At 45.7% G+C, this 23765-nt stretch overlaps 1 protein-coding gene across 1 annotated transcript in view; it reads left to right on the top strand.

Annotated features, from left to right (window-relative positions):
- Positions 1 to 23765, top strand: part of GLP1R (glucagon like peptide 1 receptor) — a 1134570-nt gene that overhangs the window by 484228 nt on the left and 626577 nt on the right. The window contains exon 4 of the mRNA XM_085609494.1: positions 17289 to 17401. Within this exon, the coding sequence (XP_085465620.1) occupies positions 17289 to 17401 (113 nt within the window). The remainder of the gene's footprint in view (positions 1 to 17288; positions 17402 to 23765) is intronic.

Below are 23765 nucleotides of genomic sequence, written 5' to 3'. Positions count from 1 at the left end.
ACCTTCCTGCACAAAAACAATCTCCCCACGACGCAGGCATCCTTGCACCATGGTGGCTGCAGTTTGTGCGCCGGCGCAGGGGGAAGCACAGAGATGTGACATATTGTTGTAAATATGTTGCATCGCTGTGCTTTGAAAGTTCAGTGCAGCCAAATGGCTGGCGGAATGCACTGAGTCAGTTTCATTGTAAATCTGCCCCTAAGTCTTTCAGTCATGTATCCTAGGCCCAGTTCATCATGGCAAATAAAATGTGGGGTTGGGGGAGGGACGCGTAATATCTTCTGCACAATTACATATACTCCAAATTTCCACCCCCTAAGAAGCTACTGGGACACACTGGGAGGTACATATTTTAATTAATGAGGCCAAAGGCAAAGGGAGACTGGGTAATGATCCAACCACTCGCGATACCTTCACCCTACGCGGTGCTATATTTGGGGAACAAGAGCCTGCTGCACTAAAACAACTTGTAGGTATGAAAATGTGTGAGTGCTTAGGAGGCGATTAGTGCCCACTGAGATACCAGATAGGCAGGAGCACTATGGACCGCACGCCATTATATATGGCTTACTAAAACCTGTTAAAGGTTCAAGACTACCTATGAAATCTACAAATAAATGCACTAAAAGGCGGAGGGCTTTCGGTGTGCGAGAAATTAACACTATGCCATCCGCATACGGTAGTACTGGTAAAGGGGCACTTTTTATCATGAGCACATCCTGGGTGCAAGCAGCCGATGCAGATGTGAGAATGTTTAGATACAGAATAAATACCAGGGGTGCCAGAACACACCCCTAATGAACTCACCGTTTAATGCTTATTTCACTGGAGAGTTCCCTATCGTGCCCGAATCGTACCCTTGCTTCAGGTTTAGCGCGCCAAGTTGCCACCAAATGCACCAATGTTGTGCCCAAGCTCATAGCCAGTAGGACTTGCCATAGCCTGGACCGGTTTACACAATCGAATGCCACGGAGAAATCCATGAAAGCCAGATAGAGCGCTGTATAATTTCCCGGAATCAAATTTAGACTTAAACACGGCTCAATGGTGCCAATCTGTATTCTAAAACCATATTGACAATGATTTAGGATTTTGTTATCTTCTGCCCATTCCAGCACTTTATTATGTATAACCCTGCCCAAAATCTTTGTAGGGATATCGATTAGGGATACTGGCCGATAGCACCCTGGCATGGACCGATCCCCTTTCTTGGATATCGGGACAATAGTTGAAGAAGCCCACGGGATTGGCATGTTGACATGCGTCAGGTTATAAAAAACGTTTGTCAGCAGTGGGGCCCGGAGATCAGAACTGTATTCAATTAACTCAATCGGGATCCCATCCGGAACATGGGATTTACCCCTAGCACTCTGCGTATAGCAACTGCAACTTCCTGTAAGGTTACCTGGATGGCCAAACACGTGGTGTCAACACCTGCACCGTCGTAAATCTGGGAAAAATGTGCACCCAAGTCGCACCATCAATGTGGCAGCTAGTTTGGGACACGTGTCGGCTGATGGACCTCACTTTTACCACTTTGTCCCCCCAAAAATCTACTATTGTTGGTACTAGCTGTGTCGGCTAATATGTCCCATTGGTTGATAATTACTGCCTTCCAACGCCTACCGGTCACTAGTTTATAGCGTTTCTGGAGGGTTGTTATTGATACCGGGTCCCTCTGTGTTGTATTGAGGATCTTGCCTAATGCTCGGTTTGCTGCCGAGCATCTGTGGTTCGACCAACATCTCTCAACATGTCCTGCCTTGCACGGTATGAAAAGGGACTGCTTAATCCCCTGACAAAAAGCCTCAAACGAGGGAACAAAATCCAGATTGTCTACATCATCAGCCAAACAATTCAGGACAAAAGTCATATTCCTAGCCACAACTCCTCCCAGTGCTAAAAATGGGACTGAGAACCTCCAGACCAATCTGAGGCCGTTGGTGGATACCTTCACATTATGAAGTCTATTATCAACTGGACGATTCTCGGCCGGTGGCAGGGCCAAGGCGGCAGTTAGGGGGTTGTGATCACTAAATTCAGAGTTAATAATGGTTCTATAAACCAATACGTCCCTTAAATTGTGGGAAATATAGATAAAATCAATAATGGATGCACTAAACCCTCCTCGAAATGTTGGTAGCCTCAGATCACCTGTGCCAGCCACGTCCGCACATTGTACAATTCAGAAGTGACATGAAAGCCCCCAGCTCACTCCCTCTCTGATCAGGCCCTTCATCAGCTCTTGACCCCTTGGCTTGGTCCAGAGTTACAAGTTTTGCATTAAAATCTCCTGCCAGACACAACAGCAGTTGTCGGCCCTCACTTGATGCTTCCTCCACCATAAAGTCAATAAAGTCGAAAATAACAGAAGAACTCAAGTTAGGATTATTTACCAAATCATTGTTATAAAAAATCTTGAAATGTATAGTCAGAGCCTCTTTAAAATCAACCATTCGGAAATCAGAGCTGGAAGTATCTATTGCCTCCGCTTTGCCACCCAACGACAGCTTAATTCAGACACTCAACCCCCCAGGATGGCGACCCAAACAGGATGGGGAAGCAGGCACACTTGTACACTGAATCCCATCAAAAGCAATAGTACTGAGCGCCCATGTTTCCTGGAATAAGGGAATATCAAAATTTTTCACGAATGCTTGCCAGGTTGGGAGGTTTATCTTGGCATGAATGCCAGCGATGTTCCAGCTCATTATTCTCAGATAGGGACCCTTATAACGGGGACTGAATGGCTCGATCTCATGCACATGCACCCAGAGATAGACAAAGTAGGCCAGGAGGAACAGAATCAAATTTACCAGACTCAGGAGGACACAAACAAGAATAACCAGGATCTAGTGTGCCAGGAATAGTGGGTGCAGTACCAGGAGGACTAGGAGAACAAAAACTAGAAGAGGCAGCACATGAGAGGCCAGATGGACCAAAGAGGCCAGAATGACCAGGATCTGCGGTACCAGGACTACGAGGTACAGGCTGAGGAGAACTCGGGCAATGTGACCAGGGCCAAGAGGATCAGAAAAGAGCCGTTCCATGTGAGTCCAAGACTGGGGGAATCAAGAAAGGCCAGATGAAAAGGTTTATGATGATGACCATGAGAGAGCAAGAACAAGGACCACTGGGACCAAGGAGATCAGGCCTAGGATAGCTAGGAGGAGCAGGTGTATGTGTCCAGTGAAGTGAAAAGCCATACAACATGATAAACACATTATATATACACATTCATGGATGTACAATGCTTATCAAAAGTTCCAGTCCAGTTATGCGATCCAGTGTACTCTTCTGTCATATCACGCACACCAATCTCCTAACATTGTGGATGTTTCAACCCTTTAATTTATTCATAATGGTCTCATCAGATGTGTGGTTGCACCATCAATCTCACACACCTTGTCTTCTGTGCAACAGTCCCTCATGAGTATAGGAAACATTGTTTTAGCCCGTTAACAGTCATCAGATCCACAATGAATCTTGTAATGGAGTCGTCCCACAGATCATCTGCATAAACGAGCTGGTGCTGCACCCAGACATTGCTTGCTCATGGCACACGCAGGCTTCCCTCTCTTTCTTTCTTTCTTTCTTTCTTTCTTTCTTTTTCATTCTTTCTTTCTTTCTTTTTCTTTCTTTCTTTCTTTCTTTCTTTCTTTCTTTCTTTCTTTCTTTCTTTCTTTCTTTCTTTCTTTCTTTCTTTTTCTTTCTTTCTTTCCAGTGTGCCCAATATATGTGTTGCAGTAAGTCAGAGAGCAACAATTTGACATATGTGATGCATTCTGCCACGTGTTTCTAAGTCGTATTTTCCCATGGCTTTTTTGTTGTCATTTTCTTCTTTGTTGTAGCTCTCTCTCGGGCACCCTTATTGTTTTGTGTCCAGATGATGAGCCTGGTATCTATGCAGGGATCTAACCACCATCGATCGTAACACCGCCCCTCCACATATTGTATATTATTTTGATGGGCTGTGCTGTTCTTGTTGTTTTGATACACATACTGACCATGCTTTATCACTTGGGTGTATCACATACATGGGAGCACTAAGGGGCATATCAGCAAGCTGGCGATGAAAAATTATTGCCGCTTTAGGGTCTGTTTTCGGACGAAAAGCGGCAATAATTTTATCGCTTAATCAGCAAGGTCACGCTAACGTGTGATTCCTTGCTTTAGCTCCCTTTCCCATAACGCCCACCTTTGCATCTCTAATGATATGCAAAGTGGACATTCAGTCCCAAAATAACTGGAGAAATGTCGCTAACCGACATTTCTCCAATCATCAAGGGAATTGCTACCAGGCATAGCGATAAGGAAAGTAGCGCTAACCACAGTTAACGCTTCTTTCCTTACGCCTGCTTTCACCCTGACTTAGCCATTATATCCAATGTAAGGTGGCTATATAATGGCTAAGTATGCCCTGCCTTATCAGCAAGCTAACGCCAAATTGTGTGAGATTACCGCTGGATTTCCAGCGATAATCTCACTTTTGGCTGTTAGCACGAGGAATTTTATCGCTTTTGAGATAAGCGTTGCTGATAGCACGCTATCTCAGCGATAAAATTCCACGATAGCCGGCGATAATTATCCAAGCGCTAAGTGCGCTTAGCGATAATTATCGCCGGCCCTTGCTGATATGCCCCTCAGCAAGTTTCTGCACAAGTACCCACAGCATCGTTGTTCTTAAGTGCAGTTTTCATTTTGCTTGCTGATTAAAATTCCATTTGGTCATGTGAAATTTGAGTATGTGTTTTTAGGGACAATTTTATTATGAAGTCACCCTAGTTCCCTAGTGATTCCCAGGTTACCCTTGTCTAATCAATACTACCTTGGGTTCAGCTGTAGCACTGCCGTCTATCTGCTACACTTCACCCTGGTGTTACCTTTACCAGGTAAGAATCTCGCTGGATAGGATCTGCTTTGACGCCCTTTCAGGCCAGAGGGGCTGGATGAGAGTCAGTCTTGTGCAGTGCTGAAGAGTTCACAACTTCCAAACCTCACAGAATTCCTCTAGAGGTGTGTCTAGTTATCATCTTTCTGAGTCCGCATAAGCCAGTCACAGTACCCATATCATCTCCTTCTCTGCTCCCAACCCTGTACTTTGTGTTGGCTTCTAAGTATGTGCTTTCCTCTGGTGAGTTCCCTTTCTGGATATCAGCTCACAATAGTTGTAAGTTAGCTTTGCCTCTCATTTTTTAGTTCCAAGACCAAATCTTCACCAAAACTAGCGCTCGACCAGTTAGAACTGGTCAGCTGGTCTGCCTCACAGCAAGGTGTCCTTGGTTGTTCTTGAGTAGTCCAACTGTTACTCTTTTGCCAAACGCCTTGTTAGATTTGCAGGTCTCTAGTTGGCAGAGGTAGGTACCTTCAACCAAAGAGGGACCCTTGCGTCTAGGGGGTACACTCCTAAAATAACCCCTACTCACCCCCTTGGTAGCTTGGCACGAGCAGACATGCTTATCTCAGAGGCAGTGTGTAAAACATTTGTGAACACATACAGTAACCCAGTGACAACACTACAGATGGACACCACACAAGTTGTAGTATAAAAATAAGTATTTTTTATACTTATCACAAGACCATAAACGACAAAAATCCAAAATACTGTACTTTAAAAACGGTAGAAATAGCTGTTCTCTTAAGATGTAAAATGCGACACTTTGAGTTCAATGTACCTTAGGATGCGTAACGCTATACAACGAAAGTGTTGCAGGGAAGGTGATGCGTCGGTTCCTTACACGCAAAAACAGTGATGCGTCGGGTCCCTACTGATGCGTAGGGGATGCGACAGTTCTTCTCTGCGAGGGGAGGTGATGCGTTAGTTTCTCACTGCGCTTCCGTGGCGATGTGACCCGCAACGCCGTGATGCGATGAAGATCCGGTGCGATGAAAGTAAGATGGCGTCTTCTTCTTGATGCGACACAATGCGTGCATGCCAGATGGCCGTGCGGCAACTCAACGATACTTCTGAGCCGCGACAGGCCCTGCGACACGCTTCCCGGTGATGCGGCGGCATCTGATGTGACGTCGATCCTTTTTCTCCGGCGATGTGAGGTGCTTCGGCGATGCGACTGCGGCAGCGACACGCTTCTCCATTGATGCAGCGGCGTCTGATGCGACGTCAATCCTCTTCTCCGGCAATGCTACGACAGCGGCTGCGACACGCTTCTTCTTCGTGAGTCGCTCTTCCAGCTCCTTGCGACACGCAGTCCCTCAGAAAGCTCAATACAACAGCAGGCCCTTCCAAAGAACTCTTGGGGAGCTGGTTAGTGAAGTCTGTTGTCCCTGAGACTCCAGCAGGAGGCAAGCTCTATCTCAAGCCCTTGGAGATCCTTCACAAGTTGAATGAAAGTAGCACAAAAGTCCTTTCTCCTCTCTTTGGCAGTCAGGCAACCACTGCAGGCCAGTCCCTCACCATTAGGGATAATCTCTCCTCAGTCTCTCTGGTTCCTCTCCTCAGCAAAGGTTTCTTCTTATTTACCAAAAGTGATCTAAAGTTCTGGGGTCTGGGTCCCCCTTTTTATACACAGTTTCTATTTGTTCTCTGAAGGCAGAGAGGCCTTTGCCTGGTCCAAATCAGTTCTGGTCAGATCAGGAGCACTTTGTTGACAAGACTCCTTCTTTACTTTCACAGTGTAGACCAGGGACATCAGGAGTCACTGGAGTCAAGCTATCCTGGCTGAAGAGGGGTGAAACCCCGAAACCGGTCCTAGGATGCTTGATTCCGGTCCAGGGAAGACATGGCTTTGCAGTTCGGGCTGGACTGTTCCCATGAGGCACAGGGTCAAGACTGATTTGCATATGGCCATGTTTGAACTGGGGTGGCGTGGTGAGCAAAATAACGATGGATTAAACCCAGATCTGTGACTGGGGGTGAATGTTTTGCCAATGTGCAACATTCCGTCCATCATCTTGTGTGTTTTGCACTGGACAGCAGTGGCACAGTGCCCAAAGCATCTATAACAAGCAAAAACACATAAGGCACCAGAAAATAAAATGGAAGGGAGACCCACGCCAAGGTGCCTGGTCTAACACGCCTCTTGTCTTTTGTTTTTTTGAGGTAAATTCATATTTGAACAACGTTTTGGCGAGCCAGATAAGAGAGATTGGTGTTTTGAAACTGACAGCAGCCGAAAAACAAGGACCCTGCCCAGACAGATTCACATCTGCACGGCAAGGAAGGTGAGTAGACGCCACAACTGATTGAAAGTTTTGCTGAATCCATGGGGCGGAGGTCTGTCTGAATCCGCTGTCACTGGGTAAGAGACTATATCTAATCCTTAGTCCCAGAAGTTCGCGTATGGCAAACTAGGAAGAAGCGCAAAAATGTATTCTGAGCGCCCTGCCACTGACAGAAATCTGATATGTTGCCTATTTAATGTGTCCGAACTGAGTAGTCGCAAGGCGGCCTCAGGCGTTGCTGCAGAGGTCACCTTTTTTCGATAGTCGCATGCTAGGAAAGGTAAAGGTTGTTAGTCCCTTGGACCACTGGGCATGACACAGATGGTACACTCGTCCCTGGGTGTGATACAGGGGTGATGCCTCACCGCATAGACCACTGGGCGTGACACAGAAGGTACGCATAGGCCCTGGGTCTGATATAGGGCCAGCACTCAATCTTATTTTTTTGCCTAAAAGGGTTTTCTCAGTACTATCGATTTCTTAAAACATTGTTGGTATCTGAAAGAAGTGAGAGGTGTTGTTCGCTTGGACCGCTGGGCATGACAAAGATGGTACGCTAAGACCCTGGGTGTGAAACAGGGTGCAATTCGGTTGTTAGGGAAAAATGTGGACCTTGGAGATTAGTTGTAGCTTGTGCTTGGCGAAGGAGGGCCTGTGGTTGTCGAGTTGTTCCTTCTTCTCCATGAGGATTGTTGTTATCTTTGTCCCAGAGCCAATATTGACAGGCTACCGGGCTCACTTTGTCCTGTGTACAGCGCAGAAACTCCCCTCCTCATGGGGTAGCATGCGCTAGGAGCGGGCTAAATTATTTCTTTTTACAAAGTCATCATTTTTTTCTGTTTTTCTTTTTTCTCTTTCTCTTCATTGTGGTTTTAAATTGATGCATTCTTGATGTTGTGGTACTGTTAAATTATTGCAACTGTATTTTATGTTAATTATTATGTTTTGTTGATGAATTGATGTGTGTATGAAGACGTTGCTACTTCTCACAATCGTTATCCCATATCTGCTATTTTTGCTGCTAAACTTACAGCGTTCGAACCAACCCTTCCACTTGCATTCAGGTTGTGACACTTCATATACATTGTTATTTGTGTTTGTGAAATGTTTATTCTAATGAATCTGTATATAACATTGATCTTGTAGTAAATAAGTTATAGCCAGCAAAATCCCGGTATAAATATATTTCTCCAAGACCAGAGTAGGGCTTTCGGGGCCTATCAGGGCAGTCACCTCTAATAACAAATGCACCCCAGACATGGAGTTCCGTTGTAGGGCCATCCACCTTGATGATGCAAAGAGAAATAATAGGGGAGGAAGGAACACCAGCATAGATACACCATGTCAGGAAATCTGGGATAGATAGGTACAAGTGGTTCGAAGGGAATAGGCAACCCCTAATTGTACGAAAACCTGCACTGTATTCCTTGTGTTTCAGAGGTAAAGGAACAATTCCACTTGGCACAAACGAGACCTATGGGGCAATACTACACATACCGGACATGCAATAGGGCACCTCCACACTGATGGATACCTGCTGGCAGTGCAGCGAGTTTGCCTACACTCAGCTCATCCCCAGATGGCATGGCCTCTTCTCCATTGTCACCATACACACCCTGACCCATGTCATATTTGGAGAAGATCTGTAAGAGTTGTTCCAAATCCGCTACAGAAGAAGACAACTCTGTTGCATAAGGCTAGAGAAAAAACTGCTGATTATTTTGGCTGGGCTCAGTACAAGCACATTCTGGAAGAATTCAGACACACAAGTAAATGCGGGAGGGTCCATACCCCTCTTTACCGTGCAGACGAAAGGGAATGCCCGCTGGTTGCAAATAACCAGATGGGAAATGATGAAGAGGATGAACAGTACAGAGCTCAGCCTTATTGTGATCAAAGAAGCAGTAAGAGCCATCCACCTCATGGTGATGCAACATCGATATGTGTTGGACTTGATGACTGCCATGGGGTGAGAGGTGTGTGCCAAGATTGGTGCGTCCTGATGTACGTTTATCCCAGGCCATGATATGGACAATGGGACTCTTGCAATCCAAGCACTGCACCGTTTACAAAGAGACATGAGTAAGGCGGCAGGTGCCACTGAGCAGGAACAGTACACCAATTGGTTTTCCTGGCTCCCCAGTAATTGACTGGTCTGTGTACATCATTAGTGTCTCTTCTCATTTTTATATTGTGTTTGTGTGATTTCCTACAAGTGGGGGGTTTGTGCTGTAAAAATGCAGTTCTCAAATTGAGTAGAATGCAAGTAACCAGGGAAGTATCAATAGTCAAAACTGAAACATGACAAGCCCTTAATAATGTGACTGTCATGAAGTGTGGGGTAAATGATGTAGTTGAAAATTCAACTAGAGGAGAGAATGTTAATATTGAAGAAAGCGATGTTGATGTATGCAATGATACATGTGTATTTACAAACGAAATTGGATCACTGCTGACAAATTCACCCTCCTTCAACCCCGAGTCAGAAATACGTGGTCAGGCAAGCTCTGTGACCTATGCATCAGGCAACTGATTGACAGATCACAGGTGGGGTGGCATGTAGCTGGTAGACAAATGCCAAACAGGAAAACCCCAAATCGATCCCACAGATTGGCACCACAATGGTGCAGAGAGATTGACCCCTATAAAGCACACATGGCTAGAGGAGGTGCCCATTCCTAAGACCCTATAAAGTTAGATGCCACATAAGATAGGAATCAGAACACAGCACATTTGGTGATCATGCGCTTCCCATGCCGGATATCTGGACACGTTACCCACTGGCCGACATCATCTCCACCCAGGGGCGAGAACCACCTGCATTTGTTATCAGGTGGGAGTAATTTATAACTCCAAGACTAGGCCTGCATTCCTTTTCCTAAAAATGATCTCTGAATTGTTTTATGATGCTCTAAGAACTATATATAATGGTGCTGAGATCAATTATACTTTGAGATAGTCCTTAGACCTGCTTCGGTAACTGTGCTCTCGGCCGATGTGTTTAAATAAACCAACTGTTTTTGTATTGCCAAACGCCTCTTGTGTTTGTTTTTCAAGGTAAATTCATATTCAAGCAACACTCTCATGCAAACGATAGGCAGCAGAAGTATGCCTCTCTCCATTCCAATCAAATACAATGTTTTTCACTGAAACACCAACATAGTAATTTCCCACAATGAATGACAGCTTCTCCTTTACATCAAAGACTCTGGTACATGAGTGGTCTGTTCAAACTTTTTAAATGTTTAAACTAGTATTGCCCTGCGCTCAACCCCCATGGATGCCCATATCCCCTCACCCCCACAGGCTATGCACGACATTGGGTTGGACGCAGAGCCTAGCCGGTGGCCATGTCCTGCACCCATCCCCATCACCCCCCAGCCACTGGGCATGGCTGGCTATGCCATGTAACAATATAAAAGGTGACATTTTAAGTAAGGCAGACCTAATGGCTTTGTCAAAGTCTCTAAATACCAAAACAATTGTGTCAGGCCCTATTGGCATTATCAAGGGTTGGCTTTGTGAAAATGTCACTAATAACCATAACAAAATGTATATTTCAGTAATTTAAACATTACAATGTTTATTAATGGAAATACAATATTTCAATAAAGACTTTGTAAGAAAATATTAACATGTGTTTGAGGTTTTTTTTCACATTTTTCAGGCCAGAAAGTGCATTCATAAACCCAGACACTAGGGTCCCTGCACTCTAGCTGAAGAACTCCAGCATGGAGTGCCTTACAAAATATATGGTAAGCTCTCCAGGGGTCATGGATTCAATGACCCAGGACCTACTGTGTGTCTGTTTTTTAAATGTTGTTAAGGGGCTGCTGCACTCCCATCATTCCCTCACAACAAAGATATTTGTTGATGCCCCTGCCCCTTCTAAGGGCACTGTCAGCAAGAAAGTCTGTGATTTATAAATGCCCCAGGGCATTCTAGGGTGCTCCTCACTGGAGCAGTGAATAATTACTGAGCTGCTCCTGACGGTCATTTATTATTCATTATGCCCAGCTGCCCACCCGGGCAGGCACTCTATTTTTAAAATTTAGGGAACTGGGTAGGGGTAGCCACTAGCCCCCCACAGCCCTTGCCGGCTCTCCAGACGTCACCCATTGTGGGTGCGGGCGGGAGCCAGCATTTTATGTTCTTGCTGCCCCTGGTGGGCTCCCAAAACACAATGACATGACACCAGAGCGCTACACCTTAAAGGATGTTAAGGGACTTGCTTACTGTGAACTGCAGGCTATGCATTACCCAGGCACAGAGAGATGGATTTGGGAAGCTACCTGCAGTGGTGTGGGAGGCAGAGGTGCAGAGAGGGATGACGGTACAACAGAGGATGAGGGAGTGTAGACAGGCGCTCTCATTCTGCTATCTTGGCCATAATGTTGATTTTTCTTTTCGGGTCTGGTATAAAAGCCAGTTTTGGCTGCCAGTACCCATTCAGTGTAAACACATGAATACAGCCAGATGGGCTGTGGCCTGGTCCCTTTAAGCTATTTGCTTGCTGCAAGTGTCATTTACATTGTGGATAAGTCCCACACAGGGAAGGGACTGGCATCCAAGGGAAGAGACGTGTCTTCTGAAGGTGGCACCAAGAGCTTTTCTGGCAGTGCCAAGAAGGAGCGGGCCAAGTACCTCTGGGTCACACTGTGGGCGGCAATGTTGGGGTCATCTTCCGGGAGCCCACCTCTCCCTCACATGCAGGTGTTTAAGGAGGTTCATTTTGCCAGGTTTTGTGTGTGTCACTGACATCACAGCTCACTCTGCACACAGCTGCAAAAGGTATTCTGCTCCTTGGCAGAAGGATGGTTGAGCTGGCAGCGGATGAGGTTGTCACCAGCATGCACGGGGGCTGGTGCCTCTACTTGCTTAGAGCCAACATTGCACTTGTCATAATCCTATGGTCCTCATGTTTAGTTGTTATTCAAACAAGTTGCATCAGACTTTAGAAAACCTTTTCACACAAACCAGTGATGATCCAGAATGAGAGGAATCATACGTTGAACACACGGTGAATCAACTGGAGGGATTCCAACGGAGCCCTGGTTGAAAAGGCTTTATAAGCTCCTCAGTCCACCAGACTCAAATCTTAATTCTAAGGACCAACTTATTAAACATATTTAAATCGAGGACTCCATACAGATAAGCAGCCATGCTGTTAAGAGAGTTTATACAACTTATGTTAATATGGGTTTTTTGTTGTTGTTTTATAATTGTTATTAAAACGTTGTTTAACAAATTTACAATTATTGATTACAAACATCAGAGGAATAATATGGCCTCACAGGCTTTTAAAGCTCTTGACTTGAAAGGGGCATGGCTAAGCCATTGAAAGTGGAGCTCACTGGGGAGTCCTGGGAAAAGTTTAATATCAGACATACAACCCCTTCAAGTGCCACACTCAAGCAACATTTTTGTATTGTTTCATGTATCGAATGTACCATATTCCCATAAAATCGTTCTTTTGTTTTGGGAAGCAAGATCAAGAGCTTCTTTTACAAATGCAGCTGCAGCTCTACTAAGACCATTGTGCCCACGCGCCTGCGCTCCCCCCGCATCGCAAGACGGGGTGCAGGGCAAATGCTGCCAGCTTCGCCCACCCAATTCTTACTTATCCCTGGTCCCCTAAAAACCACAGGGTTTAGATTGAATGGAGGCGTTTCTGTGCTAGCCCCGCTCCCTGTAGACTTACATTTCATTAATTCCTATTTACTCTTTCCTAAAAAACAGAAAAACTCATTTATTTTTTCAATAACTAATTTCTATCCAGCATCAGGAGACCTCTTTTTTTTTAAATATATTTTTTATTGGTGAAAGGAAAACAAAAACATAAAGCAGCAACGGTACGGTAGTTGAGTCCGCAGCATATAAGTACATTTTTCGATACAATTGGAATCCGGGAAACACAGTGCAAACCCTTCCATTTAGTCATAACGATATTATCAGGCAAGTCCATCAAGTAATTCACGCATAGTAGTTCAAATTTATGAAACAAATACATACGCTATTCAATGTTTGATATGCAAGCGATCACCTTATTCAGTACCAGGCAAGAGCACATCATCAATACCAGAACTATCCAGCAGTTTATGCCATTCACGTTGCAATTCCACTGTAGGGGACGAGCAGATGTTGCCTCTGTACCTATTCCACCTCCACCATTTATGGTTCCATTTCTTAGGGCAGCCCCTGTGTTTAAAGACGTCTTTCTCGGCAATCATTGCCCTGTCCATGACAACTGCCCAGTTGCGTAGGGTGGGGACTGCCCCCACCCCCTATTTCTGGGCGATATTGTGTTTTGCAATGGCCCACCCCAGCGAGGCCATGTTTGCGTTAGGTCAGTGGCTTTCCAAATATTTAGGAGACATAGTTGGGGGGAAGCCTTCAGTGTATTACCACCGGCTTTCTTCATCTGTTTTGTGACCTTGCTCCAGTATGATTGCACTTGTTCGAGGGAGTGTTTTTAATGTTTTTAGGGGCAGCTTAACTTGAGGTGTGGTGCGCGGGAACGCTCCTACTAAAGATGAGGGAAAGAAATGTGTGAGCCATGGAAACTAAGCCAAAAGGTTTAACACATTTATTTATCAAGAAAAAGGCTTTAAAATACAAAACATAGTGACCTCGCATTCACAGCGAGCCACACTTATCAGAAGGTACTTTTATATGACTTTCAATAGGACTCAGAAGGCATTGAAATCGTTAGAAGAGGGACACTTCAGAAAATGCAACATAAGGTGTGCAGATTAAAACCTCAAAGACACGTTTATAAATGCAATATGAAAAACATAACTTAAATCAAGGGAAATGTTCTCAGAATTCAAAACACATTCGGTTTAAAATGCTGAAAATACACACGTTCAAAGATGAAAGAAAGCAGCCTTGCAATTATAATGCAAGTATTAAATTCTGAATAAGAAAACACCAATTTAGAGACAAAATAGCATATATAGCAAATATATTGGCAAGTTAACTTGTATCTAAAAAACAAAAAACAAGAGCTCGTGGGGAAAACCTACAGAGTCTGTCACCTACATACAGACAGGAAGGTGGTCCGACAAGAAGTCTGTGAGGTGTCCTTTTATACCCTTTAATACAGTGAGAAGTGCCTACAGCAGCATCATCTCACGCCAGTCCTACCTACGTCAATTACACCACGGGTCACACATTTATCAGAAATGTCACGCTTATTCTACCAAATGCGGAACATATGTTCTCAGGCCAAGCACTCGTCTTAAGTTGCATAGGGCAAGCGGAAAACATTTAATGTAAGGAATAAAAAATAAAGCAATGTCTTGGTTGCTACACCTATCACCCTGGACTGATTTCCTTGTGGTGGGAACTAACTTCCCTGTTCTCATGGTCAGACGTACCCAGGATGTGGTGTGCTATATGTAGACAGGGTAGAGAGAGAGACAGTGAGCTTTGAGACAGTGAACTTTGCGCACACGGGAAGGGTGGGGGCTATCCAGTCTGGAGTAGTATGCCTCACAGAGAGAAGCTGGCTGGGAATATTAGTCAGCCAGGCTTAGAGCCTGCTGTACAGAAAATTGGGTGCAGAACTCTTGTCAATTTAACAAAGGCCTACAAATCAGGCATGCAGGGCCTATGCAAGGGTTTCATACTTCAGGTTTGGGCAGAACAGGCCTGGGGTACTATATGATAAAAATAGACCCTGCCTCACACTATTGAGCAATCCCAAAGGATATGAAAATCTTTTCCCGGTTGGTGGCAGGAGACCTCTTCAAAAGTGACAGTGCGCTTTATAAGATTACAAAACAAAATAAATACTTACTTCTTGGTGGAATAACTACTGTTGTTTACCTAGATAATCACGTTCTCAAGATTGCCTCTTATTTCCCAATATACTAACATGTAATAAATCAGTGAATCTGACTTGAAACTATAATTTACACTGATTTTTCAGTCTCTCAGCAAAACATATTTAGATTAAATATGGATTGAACGAAACATTATTTTCCTTTATGTTGTCCCCTTTTTCTTGTCTGCATTCTTTTGTGTTATTGAAGAAAGCTCTGAATCCCCCAGAACCTGTAGTGCAGGTAGGTGTATCTGAGAAAACATTTGAAGAAAAATACATTCTTTGCCCTGAGGAAACAATGATTTATGGAGTGTCGCGAAACACAATAAAGCTGTTACTCAGATGTCTAGCTACCACCCATCATTACCACGTATAATGTCTCTATTAATGAAGAGATTTCAGTCACTGCAACAATTACACACCCAGCCCAGCTCAACCATAGAACAAGGTCAGGAAACTAACCTTACAGTAAATATTCAAATGTAGTGATCGGTTCCAAAGGGGGGAGTCACAGCTACATAACCACCTGTGATGTCTGAAAGAAAGTGCTCCCATCAGTACCCATGGCCAGTTGTAGCCCTCACACTTTCAATTTCTTAAAATCCAGGGAGGCTTCAGTAGTCAAAAAAGTAAGTTAATTGCCATCTTTATCAACTTGTGGTGTCACTAGAACACATGTTAGATCTTAGGAAGGTGTCTGGCATGTAGCGTGTCGACAACATCTGAGATCACTAACAGATTTGGGGAGGGGTTGAAAAGCAGGAACTAATAAGGGAAATTGTGGGATATGAAAACAGAACAAGGCATTGGCAAGTTATTGCTGGAAAATAAAGAATATGTATTTGGGCTCAACTGTGGAATGTTCTTAATAATAATGACATTTTAGGTGATTAAAATAAATTAAAATCCTGCCAATGTACATTGCCTGGTGAAAAGGAGAAAATGCATTGTTTTAAAATTTAACAAACATTATATATAAATTGATAATTTATTACATAGAAAATGCATCTATAAAGCTGTGAGGAATTCTGATGCAGTCATTTTGCATCCAGAATTACCAATACCAAAGGTATAGGTAATTCCAGAGTGTAAACGTATCCTGCTAATACTACTCATGGAATGGGGAATTTCTACGGAATTCAATTTATTACACAGATTTCTAATAACAATTCCCAAATTTCACGTCATTTTCCAGCAGCTGCCAGTTTTGTATCTTGCCTGTGGCGCTGCCTGATGTAGCACGGCCCACGCCTCTAGCCACAGTGCCACCTACACTGAGCAATCAAGGTGTGGCAAGCAGGGGCCCTCAGGAAACTTTGCAAGAGAGGACATACTCCAAAGGCAAACATTCTCCAGAGGCAGATGGAGCAGTAAATGTTTGAAGACGAGTATCAGGACACAGCTACTCAAAGGCTGAATTGAAGGAGGGGTAAGAATATTCTTGAAGCAAAGAGAAATCTTGAGGGGAAAAAAGAAAAAAAATCTAAATCAGTAGGTGAAGACTTTGATGAAAAGTACTGTTGGCTGTGTTGCAGCACACCTTCCCCTAAATTGAACAGTATTTTATACTAAAGGTACAGAAAGTGACATCATAGGAAGTACAGGGGCCATCTTGGATTAGTGAGCAGCCATAAGAATCCACTGCAACTACCATCTTGGTTTGGGAATATTGATATAGTTTAGTTTCGCCTCTTCCTGCAAAAATATGGGAGAGAGAAGGCACAGTGGAGGACTCCAAAAGGTAAGTAAAAGGCTTCCTTGAATAAATAAACATTTCTAAACACCTTTTCCCTCTTAGATTGTTTATGAGAAAAAGTGGGACAGATCCTCAAACCTAAAACTCCATTATGGCATTCTCAGTGGTCTCTGCATCCTTGTGGTAAAAATGTAACACAATCTAGGAGATCTGGCCTGACACAATATGCACCCTTAGAAAATGGAGAGCAATAATACCAAACACAGTAATACTGATTTGACTAGTAATGTCTGGTGCTGATCAAATGAGATTCCCCATCAATTCAGAATGAGGGTCTAAATATGAGCAGTTCTTACACAAAGGTATAGCAAATTTAATAATGAACAGATTGTCTTCCAAGTGCTCCTGGAAGCTATTTTGTATTTTAAATATTTCACATTTTCAGTAGGAATGATCTCAATCTCTTCAGAGAAGGAATATAAAAAGGGGTTATGACCACTGAGCCTTGGCGCATCTAGTGTTGATTTTCTTGGTTTTACATGTTAAGTTGGTCATCCTATGTCTTTTCTGTTGTGTCCGCAGTGCTCCGCGGACGCGTCTACCGCTTCTGTACTGTGGAGGGAACATGGATGCTGAAGGAAAATTCTACTAAACCCTGGAGGAACCATTCCGAATGTGAGGACAGGCCTCTAAAGGTAAGGATAGTTTTTTCTGCTTCGCATGTAACGTTTTTAAAGTGGTTCTTTTAAAACTTTCCAGGGTATTCCCACGCTTCAACGCCCACTTCCTACTGGGGGAAGATTTACAGACACAAACACGCAAATACACACACACATACACATACAAGTAAAAGTAGATGTAAATTAATCTTTTTATGACTGTTTTTCAGATCCCAAATGTGGATTTATGTTCATAATTGCTTTTTATACACGTTCTGGCCTGGCTGAGGTTTTATGTGTAGGCAAGACATAGGGCCATGTTATGATGTCGGGCAAACCGCCACCGACAGGCTGTCAGTAGCGGTCCCCCCGACAGAACTGCCATTGGTCCAACCACTGCATTTTGATGCATGCGGTTGGACTGCAGAGGTCTGGGGAAAACACCGCCGCCTCCGACAGGACCCAAGATCCTGTCGGGGCAGCAGTCTGAATCCTATCCCTACTGTGGAGGTGATTCCCGTGCTGGCACCTCCGTAGGGATTAGGATGTCCCTTTCTGACTGCCTTTTCATGGCGGCCCCACTGCTATGAAAAGGCAGATGGAAACGGACTTTTGGGGCCCCAAGCAGGGCTCCCCAACACATTCTTGTACCGTGTGCCTGGATGTGCAAAAGTGTTTTTTTATACTGAGGCGGGAGCTGCAGCCTTTTCCTGGGCTGCACCACTAGCTGCAGTAGAAAAAAACACGTTCTGACCGCTGTGCAGGTGGTCTCATTGTAATAGGACGGGTGGGACCTCCGACTCATTGTCCGATGGTCTACTGCCTGACGCGAAGGCGGACGGCGGTCCGACCAACCGCCATCGTAATTAGGGCCATAATGTTTACAATACACAGACAGCCTTCTTCAACCATTAGCTTATATAAATCAACTTTTTTTCAGAAATTTGACATTGTCAGTAACAAGTCAGCTCAGTGAAACTTTACTGTCTCACAGACTTGCTGTTTGGGTGTGTCCTTCCGCCGCCTCCTATGCAGTGCTTGCATTCCAATGCTTTTATATCCAAACTATGTCAAATACCACTCTTTTTTGTCAGATTCAATTTCTTATCTCATACGTATATTGCATACTGAAACCAATTCTTCTTTTAAGTCTGGCCTTGAACAATACTTGCATGCATATGTACACAGAAGGGCTTTGAGTCAGCCCTCTACATTCATTGTTCCATGCAATGTCAACCACATTTTGCTAGTGCCCACCGCCTCATACAGCTTGAGGGAATGCATCCACCCACTTCAGGCTGTCTTGCACTGTGAGTGACATCCACATATAAATGAAGTACATTTCAATGACAGTGTCATGGCTGGAAGTCCAAAACTTCACTTTACCATTGTTTTATTTTCTTTGCATTCTTTATCTTTTCTAAATGTCATATGAGATAGTTATGATTTTTGTTAAATGTAAATATTTTATTGCTGGAATACAGCCTTTTTTAGTTTGTGGCATATGCATGTGACAATTCCAATGCTTGTGGCTGTATTAGGCACCCATGCTGACATTTTGAAAGATGCTTTATAAAGTGGACTAAGTCCCTAATTACAAGTGTTTTTAGGTGAATCCCTCTAGAATCTGGTTCTGAAACGCCACCTCCCAACTGCTATCTGACCATGCTCCCATGCGGTGGTTTGCTCCCATGCGGTGGTTTGCTCCCATGCGGTGGTTTGCTCCCATGCGGTGGTTTGCCCCCATGCGGTGGTTTGCTCCCATGCGGTGGTTTGCTCCCATGCTGTGGTTTGCTCCCATGCTGAGGTTTGCTCCCATGCGGTGGTTTGCTCCCATGTGGTGGTTTGCTCCCATGCTGTGGTTTCCTCCCATGCGGTGGTTTGCTCCCATGCTGAGGTTTGCTCCAATGCTGTGGTTTGCTCCCATGCTGTGGTTTGCTCCTATGCTGTGGTTTGCTCCCATGCTGTGGTTTGCTCCCATGCTGTGGTTTGCTCCTATGCTGTAGTTTGCTCCCATGCTGTGGTTTGCTCCCATGTTGTAGTTTGCTCCCATGCTGTGGTTTGCTCCAATGCTGTAGTTTGCACTCATGCTGTGGTTTTCTCGAATGCTGTGGTTTGTTCCAATGCTGTGGTTTGCTCCCATGCTGTGGTTTGCTCCCATGCTGTAGTTTGCTCCCATGCTGTGGTTTGCTCCCATGCTGTGGTTTACTCCCATGCGGTGGTTTGCTCCCATGCTGTGGTTTGCTCCCATGCTGTAGTTTGCTCTCATGCTGTGGTTTGCTCCCATGCTGTGGTTTGCTCCCATGCTGTAGTTTGCTCCCATGCTGTGGTTTGCTCCCATGCTGTGGTTTGCTCCCATTGCTCTGCTAATATGAGGAAGGACGTTCTCCTAAGAAACCTGGGGGCAGATTTACTAACATTTGACATAGTGCAACGCAGAAAGACAACTTGCTGCGCTGCGTCAAATGGAGAGGGCAGGATAGCGCCACATCTACGAAGACATGGCACATTCCTGCTCTGCCTCTGCACTGGTGCACCAGTGGCTCCCTAGCACCAACGCAGCCACCATTGAACCATGGAGCACGCGTGTCTCTGTTGCAGGCAGGGTTGTTTTGTGCAGGAAGGGACACCTTCATGCCCAAAAAAATCCTCAGAGTCTATTTCCTCAGAATGCAGCACACGTAGAAAGAGATAAAAACCAGGCGGTGTAAACATACTTCTTCTTGTTCTGCCTGCCTGGAAAGGCCTGGCATATTGACACATTCCCAGGTTTACTGTTAGTTAAACAGGGAATGTGCCAGAAACCATGGGCAGATGTGTGGCTCTGCGCGGTATAAGAAGTCCCACTGAAGGGCTTGCGTTGCTCTTGGGTCACCTTCTTGCCTGATTCAAGGCCAACACAAGCCCTTAGTAAATCCGGTCCCTGGTATCACCACCCACATGGGATGTCTGGCCTGGAAGGATGCGGGCAGTCCCCCTCCATTTTCTTAGGTCAAAGTGTGGCTTTGCCTTTGAGGCCAAACAGCTGATGGGGGATTAGGTGTGAAATGCAAAACTGAAGTGTGACCAGCAGAAGGTCTGTAATGGATGTACATGACTTTTTGCTCAACACAAGGATTAAAGGCCAGGCAAGCTATTTTAATAGCTATTTACTATTTTGATATTCAAAACCAAAATACAGGTACAGCTGAGTCTTAGATTTACACTAGTAGTGTTTTCTTTGAGTGGCATTACCATCAAACAAACAATTGTTTATCAGACCGCCTGAAACTGTCTATTTCAAGTCTTCGCCTATTAGAGCATCAAGGGGGACACCTGCGTCCTCATCGGATCCCTTCATTCATTTATTTACACATCCACTTTAGGGTCTAGGCATCCACCGGTCACCGCCGCTGTCCATCCCTGCACATCTTGTTTCAGGTTTGATGCGATGGACCCTGTCGATAATAGGTGGCAGGTTCTGTTCCATTTTGCCTTTCCATGGATGTGCGCGCACACCAGGACTTCGAGGAGCTATCCTGAATCACTCAAAGATGGATGATGAAGAGCACAGGATTCTGCAGGCTCTGTCACACTGCGCTGCCTGTCTGCCCCCGGTCTGAGGACAGCAGTGTGCTCCTAAGAGGGTGGAGTAGGGTGTTTCTATCCATGTAATCCATTTAAACGCCGGTCTTTACAGCCTGCTGCAGTGGCTTTTAAGGATGGCACGTCGGTAGCCACAGGCGGGAAAATACTCACGTCACTCTTCTATCCTAGAATAAAACTGGAGATACTGTTTACACAACGAGTGACCAAAGACCCCCTGCGTGGGAGCCTGGTTACCAGAGCTCAGCTATCCCAGGGGGTACAATACTAGAATCCAAGGCATCAGATTCGAATGAGGAATGCCGCAGAAAGGGGAATCCCCATTCTCCAATCACTCATTCTGCCACTTACTGTGGTGAATTCAGATAGTTGTGTTTCTTTAGTCATGGGCTCTCTGTGAGGCCATGAGGGACACACTCACAATGACACGTGGGAGTGCGGGGTCCAAAGCCAGGGGGGATGTGGCTCGGAAGCCGTTTAAGCTGAAGACCGTCACGACTATCGTGACTTGGGATACACTGGAGACTCAATCCAACTCTCCACAGGTCCTTCAGCAGCAGGCTCCAGGTCTCGAGGTTCTTTCTGTTGCAGCAGATATGCTGAGCTTGCAGAGACTCATGTTAACATGTGGGGGCGCTGTCCATGAGTGACTTTATGGGACAGATTTACTAACATTTACTAACATTCAACTCAACGCAGCAAGATAGCGTGCTGCGCTGCGTCAGAGAGAGCAGGAATGCGCCATGTTTACGAATATGCCAGCACTGGCACACTGAGCTCAGTGAGTGCCAAGGCAGGCACCCATGTGCCATGGTGCGAGGGTGCCTGCGTTACTGGCAGGATTGTTTATTGTGCAGTAAGACGCACCTTCCTGCACAAAAGCAATCCCCCAAGGCATTTTTCTTATCTATGTGTGATGCAGAACGCAGCACTCGTAGAAGGAGGAAAAAAGGAATGACATGTTTATCCTTATTACCCCCAGGTCCCTCCGCCCTCGACACCGTCATGGACAAGTGAGATGTAACTATCTCACTGACAGAAAAAAGAACGAAGGAATGCTGGACCTACCCTTTCCCCTCCCACTGGGAGTACATAAGGAGTACCGTCCCAGCATTCCTCCTGTTCTTTTTCCTGTCATCCTGACAGTGTGAGGACGCGGCAGGAGCGGGGGCGCTCCTGCCTTCTTTCTGGATCCTGCGTTGTGGCTGCTGGTTCTTACCTGGTGCCGGCGGCCCTTCGTTGTTGGCCTCTCCCTCCCTGCTGGGCTTGGGGGGAGTGGCGCGGGCCTCTCCATTTTCGTCAGCCTCGCGGCGGTGTAATACCGCGTTGGTTGCATCTTGGCCCGATGGCCGCCTCTCCTGGCCTGCCGGGCTTGCTGGGGGGCGCGGCCGAGCTGCTCCTCTGGATTGGTTGGAGCTCCTTCCCCGGCCGGAAGTCGTCATGCCTGACTTCCGGTTTTTGATCGTATGGACGGAAGTCAGGCGCCTCGAGGTTACCGGCTTTGGGAAACTCGTTATATACGAGCGTTTGGGGTGAGTACCGCATAGCGGTTATTATCTCTGGCGATTTTGCTGTTGTTGGTGTGTTCTTTACGATGGGAAAGCATTCCAGGAAAAGACATCACCGGGAGAGGTCTTCCTCTTCTTCTAGTGCTTCCAGGTCCCCCTCACCTGCCAGGTCCAGGCGCCGTGATGCTGGTGCTGATGCGCATATTAAGCGCTTGATCAGGGAAACTTTGACTGAGATGGGTGATGTTGGATCCCGTCGCAGGTGTCCCGCTCCTGTTTCTTCGGCCTCTAGTGGCGATGAGTCTGCTGGTTTGGGGGATGAAGAGTTGAAGGGCAAATATGGGAACAAGGATGCTATGACCATTATTGTGCAGCATGTTAAAGAGAACATGGGTTCCCTGACGGGGACACGCCTAGTACCTCTAGGGGCCCTTTGTTGCGACAATTTCAGAGTGCTGCCACTGTCGATGTACCAGTCCATCCCTTCATCAAGGATGTTTTGAAGCGCGAGTGGGCTGATCCTGATCGCATTCTGATTCCGCGATTCATGACTAAACTCTATCCTCTGCAGGATATGGCTACTGAACTGCCTGATTCAATTCCTATTGACTCGTTTGTGGCTAGTTTGGTGGGGCGTACTTCCCTTGCTGAAGATGCTGTGCTGAAGGATCCGGTTGACAAGAAGGCGGATGTGGCACTCCGTAAGGTGTATTCTGGTTCCCACCTGGCCTTGAGGGCGGGCATCTACGGGACTTATGTGTCGCAGTCCCTGTTGTCTGACCTGAAGTCTCTCTATCAGTCTATGGATAATGCCACGGACTGTTCTGGTTTACTTGAGCAGATTGAGCGTCAGGTGGAGCTGCTGTCTGATGTCTCCTTTGACGTTGTGCATGCTTCTGCTCTGTCCGGGGGGGCTTGTGTGGCTGCACGTCGCAGTCTTGTCCTTAAGGACTGGAAAACTGACTCTGCGCAGAAAGCATGCGCTTTGAGGTTGCCCTTTCAGGGTACAATGTTGTTTGGGGGGGAGTTGGAGGCGAAATTGCACAAATTGTTTAAGGAAAAGAAGCATTCTTCTTCTTTTAAAGTCTCTGCTACTGCTCCTGTCCCTTCTAATCCCAAGTCTTTCTTTCGCCCTGCTTCTCGTAGGCAGTTTGTGAGAGGCCAGGGTAGGTTTCCTTCTGGCCGTGGTCGGGACCGTAAGGCTAAGTCCCCTCCTCCTGCCAAGCCACGTTCCTGACTCTTTGGCGGTGGTTCCCGGGTTGTTGGTTGGAGGGCGGCTGCGCTTCTTCCTGGATGCCTGGGTTCAG

Source organism: Triturus cristatus, chromosome 6 (genome assembly GCF_964204655.1).
Source record: "Triturus cristatus chromosome 6, aTriCri1.1, whole genome shotgun sequence".
NCBI lineage: Eukaryota > Metazoa > Chordata > Amphibia > Caudata > Salamandridae > Triturus > Triturus cristatus.
Note: the sequence above shows the minus strand (reverse complement) of the source record. Positions and strands in the feature narration are given on the sequence as shown.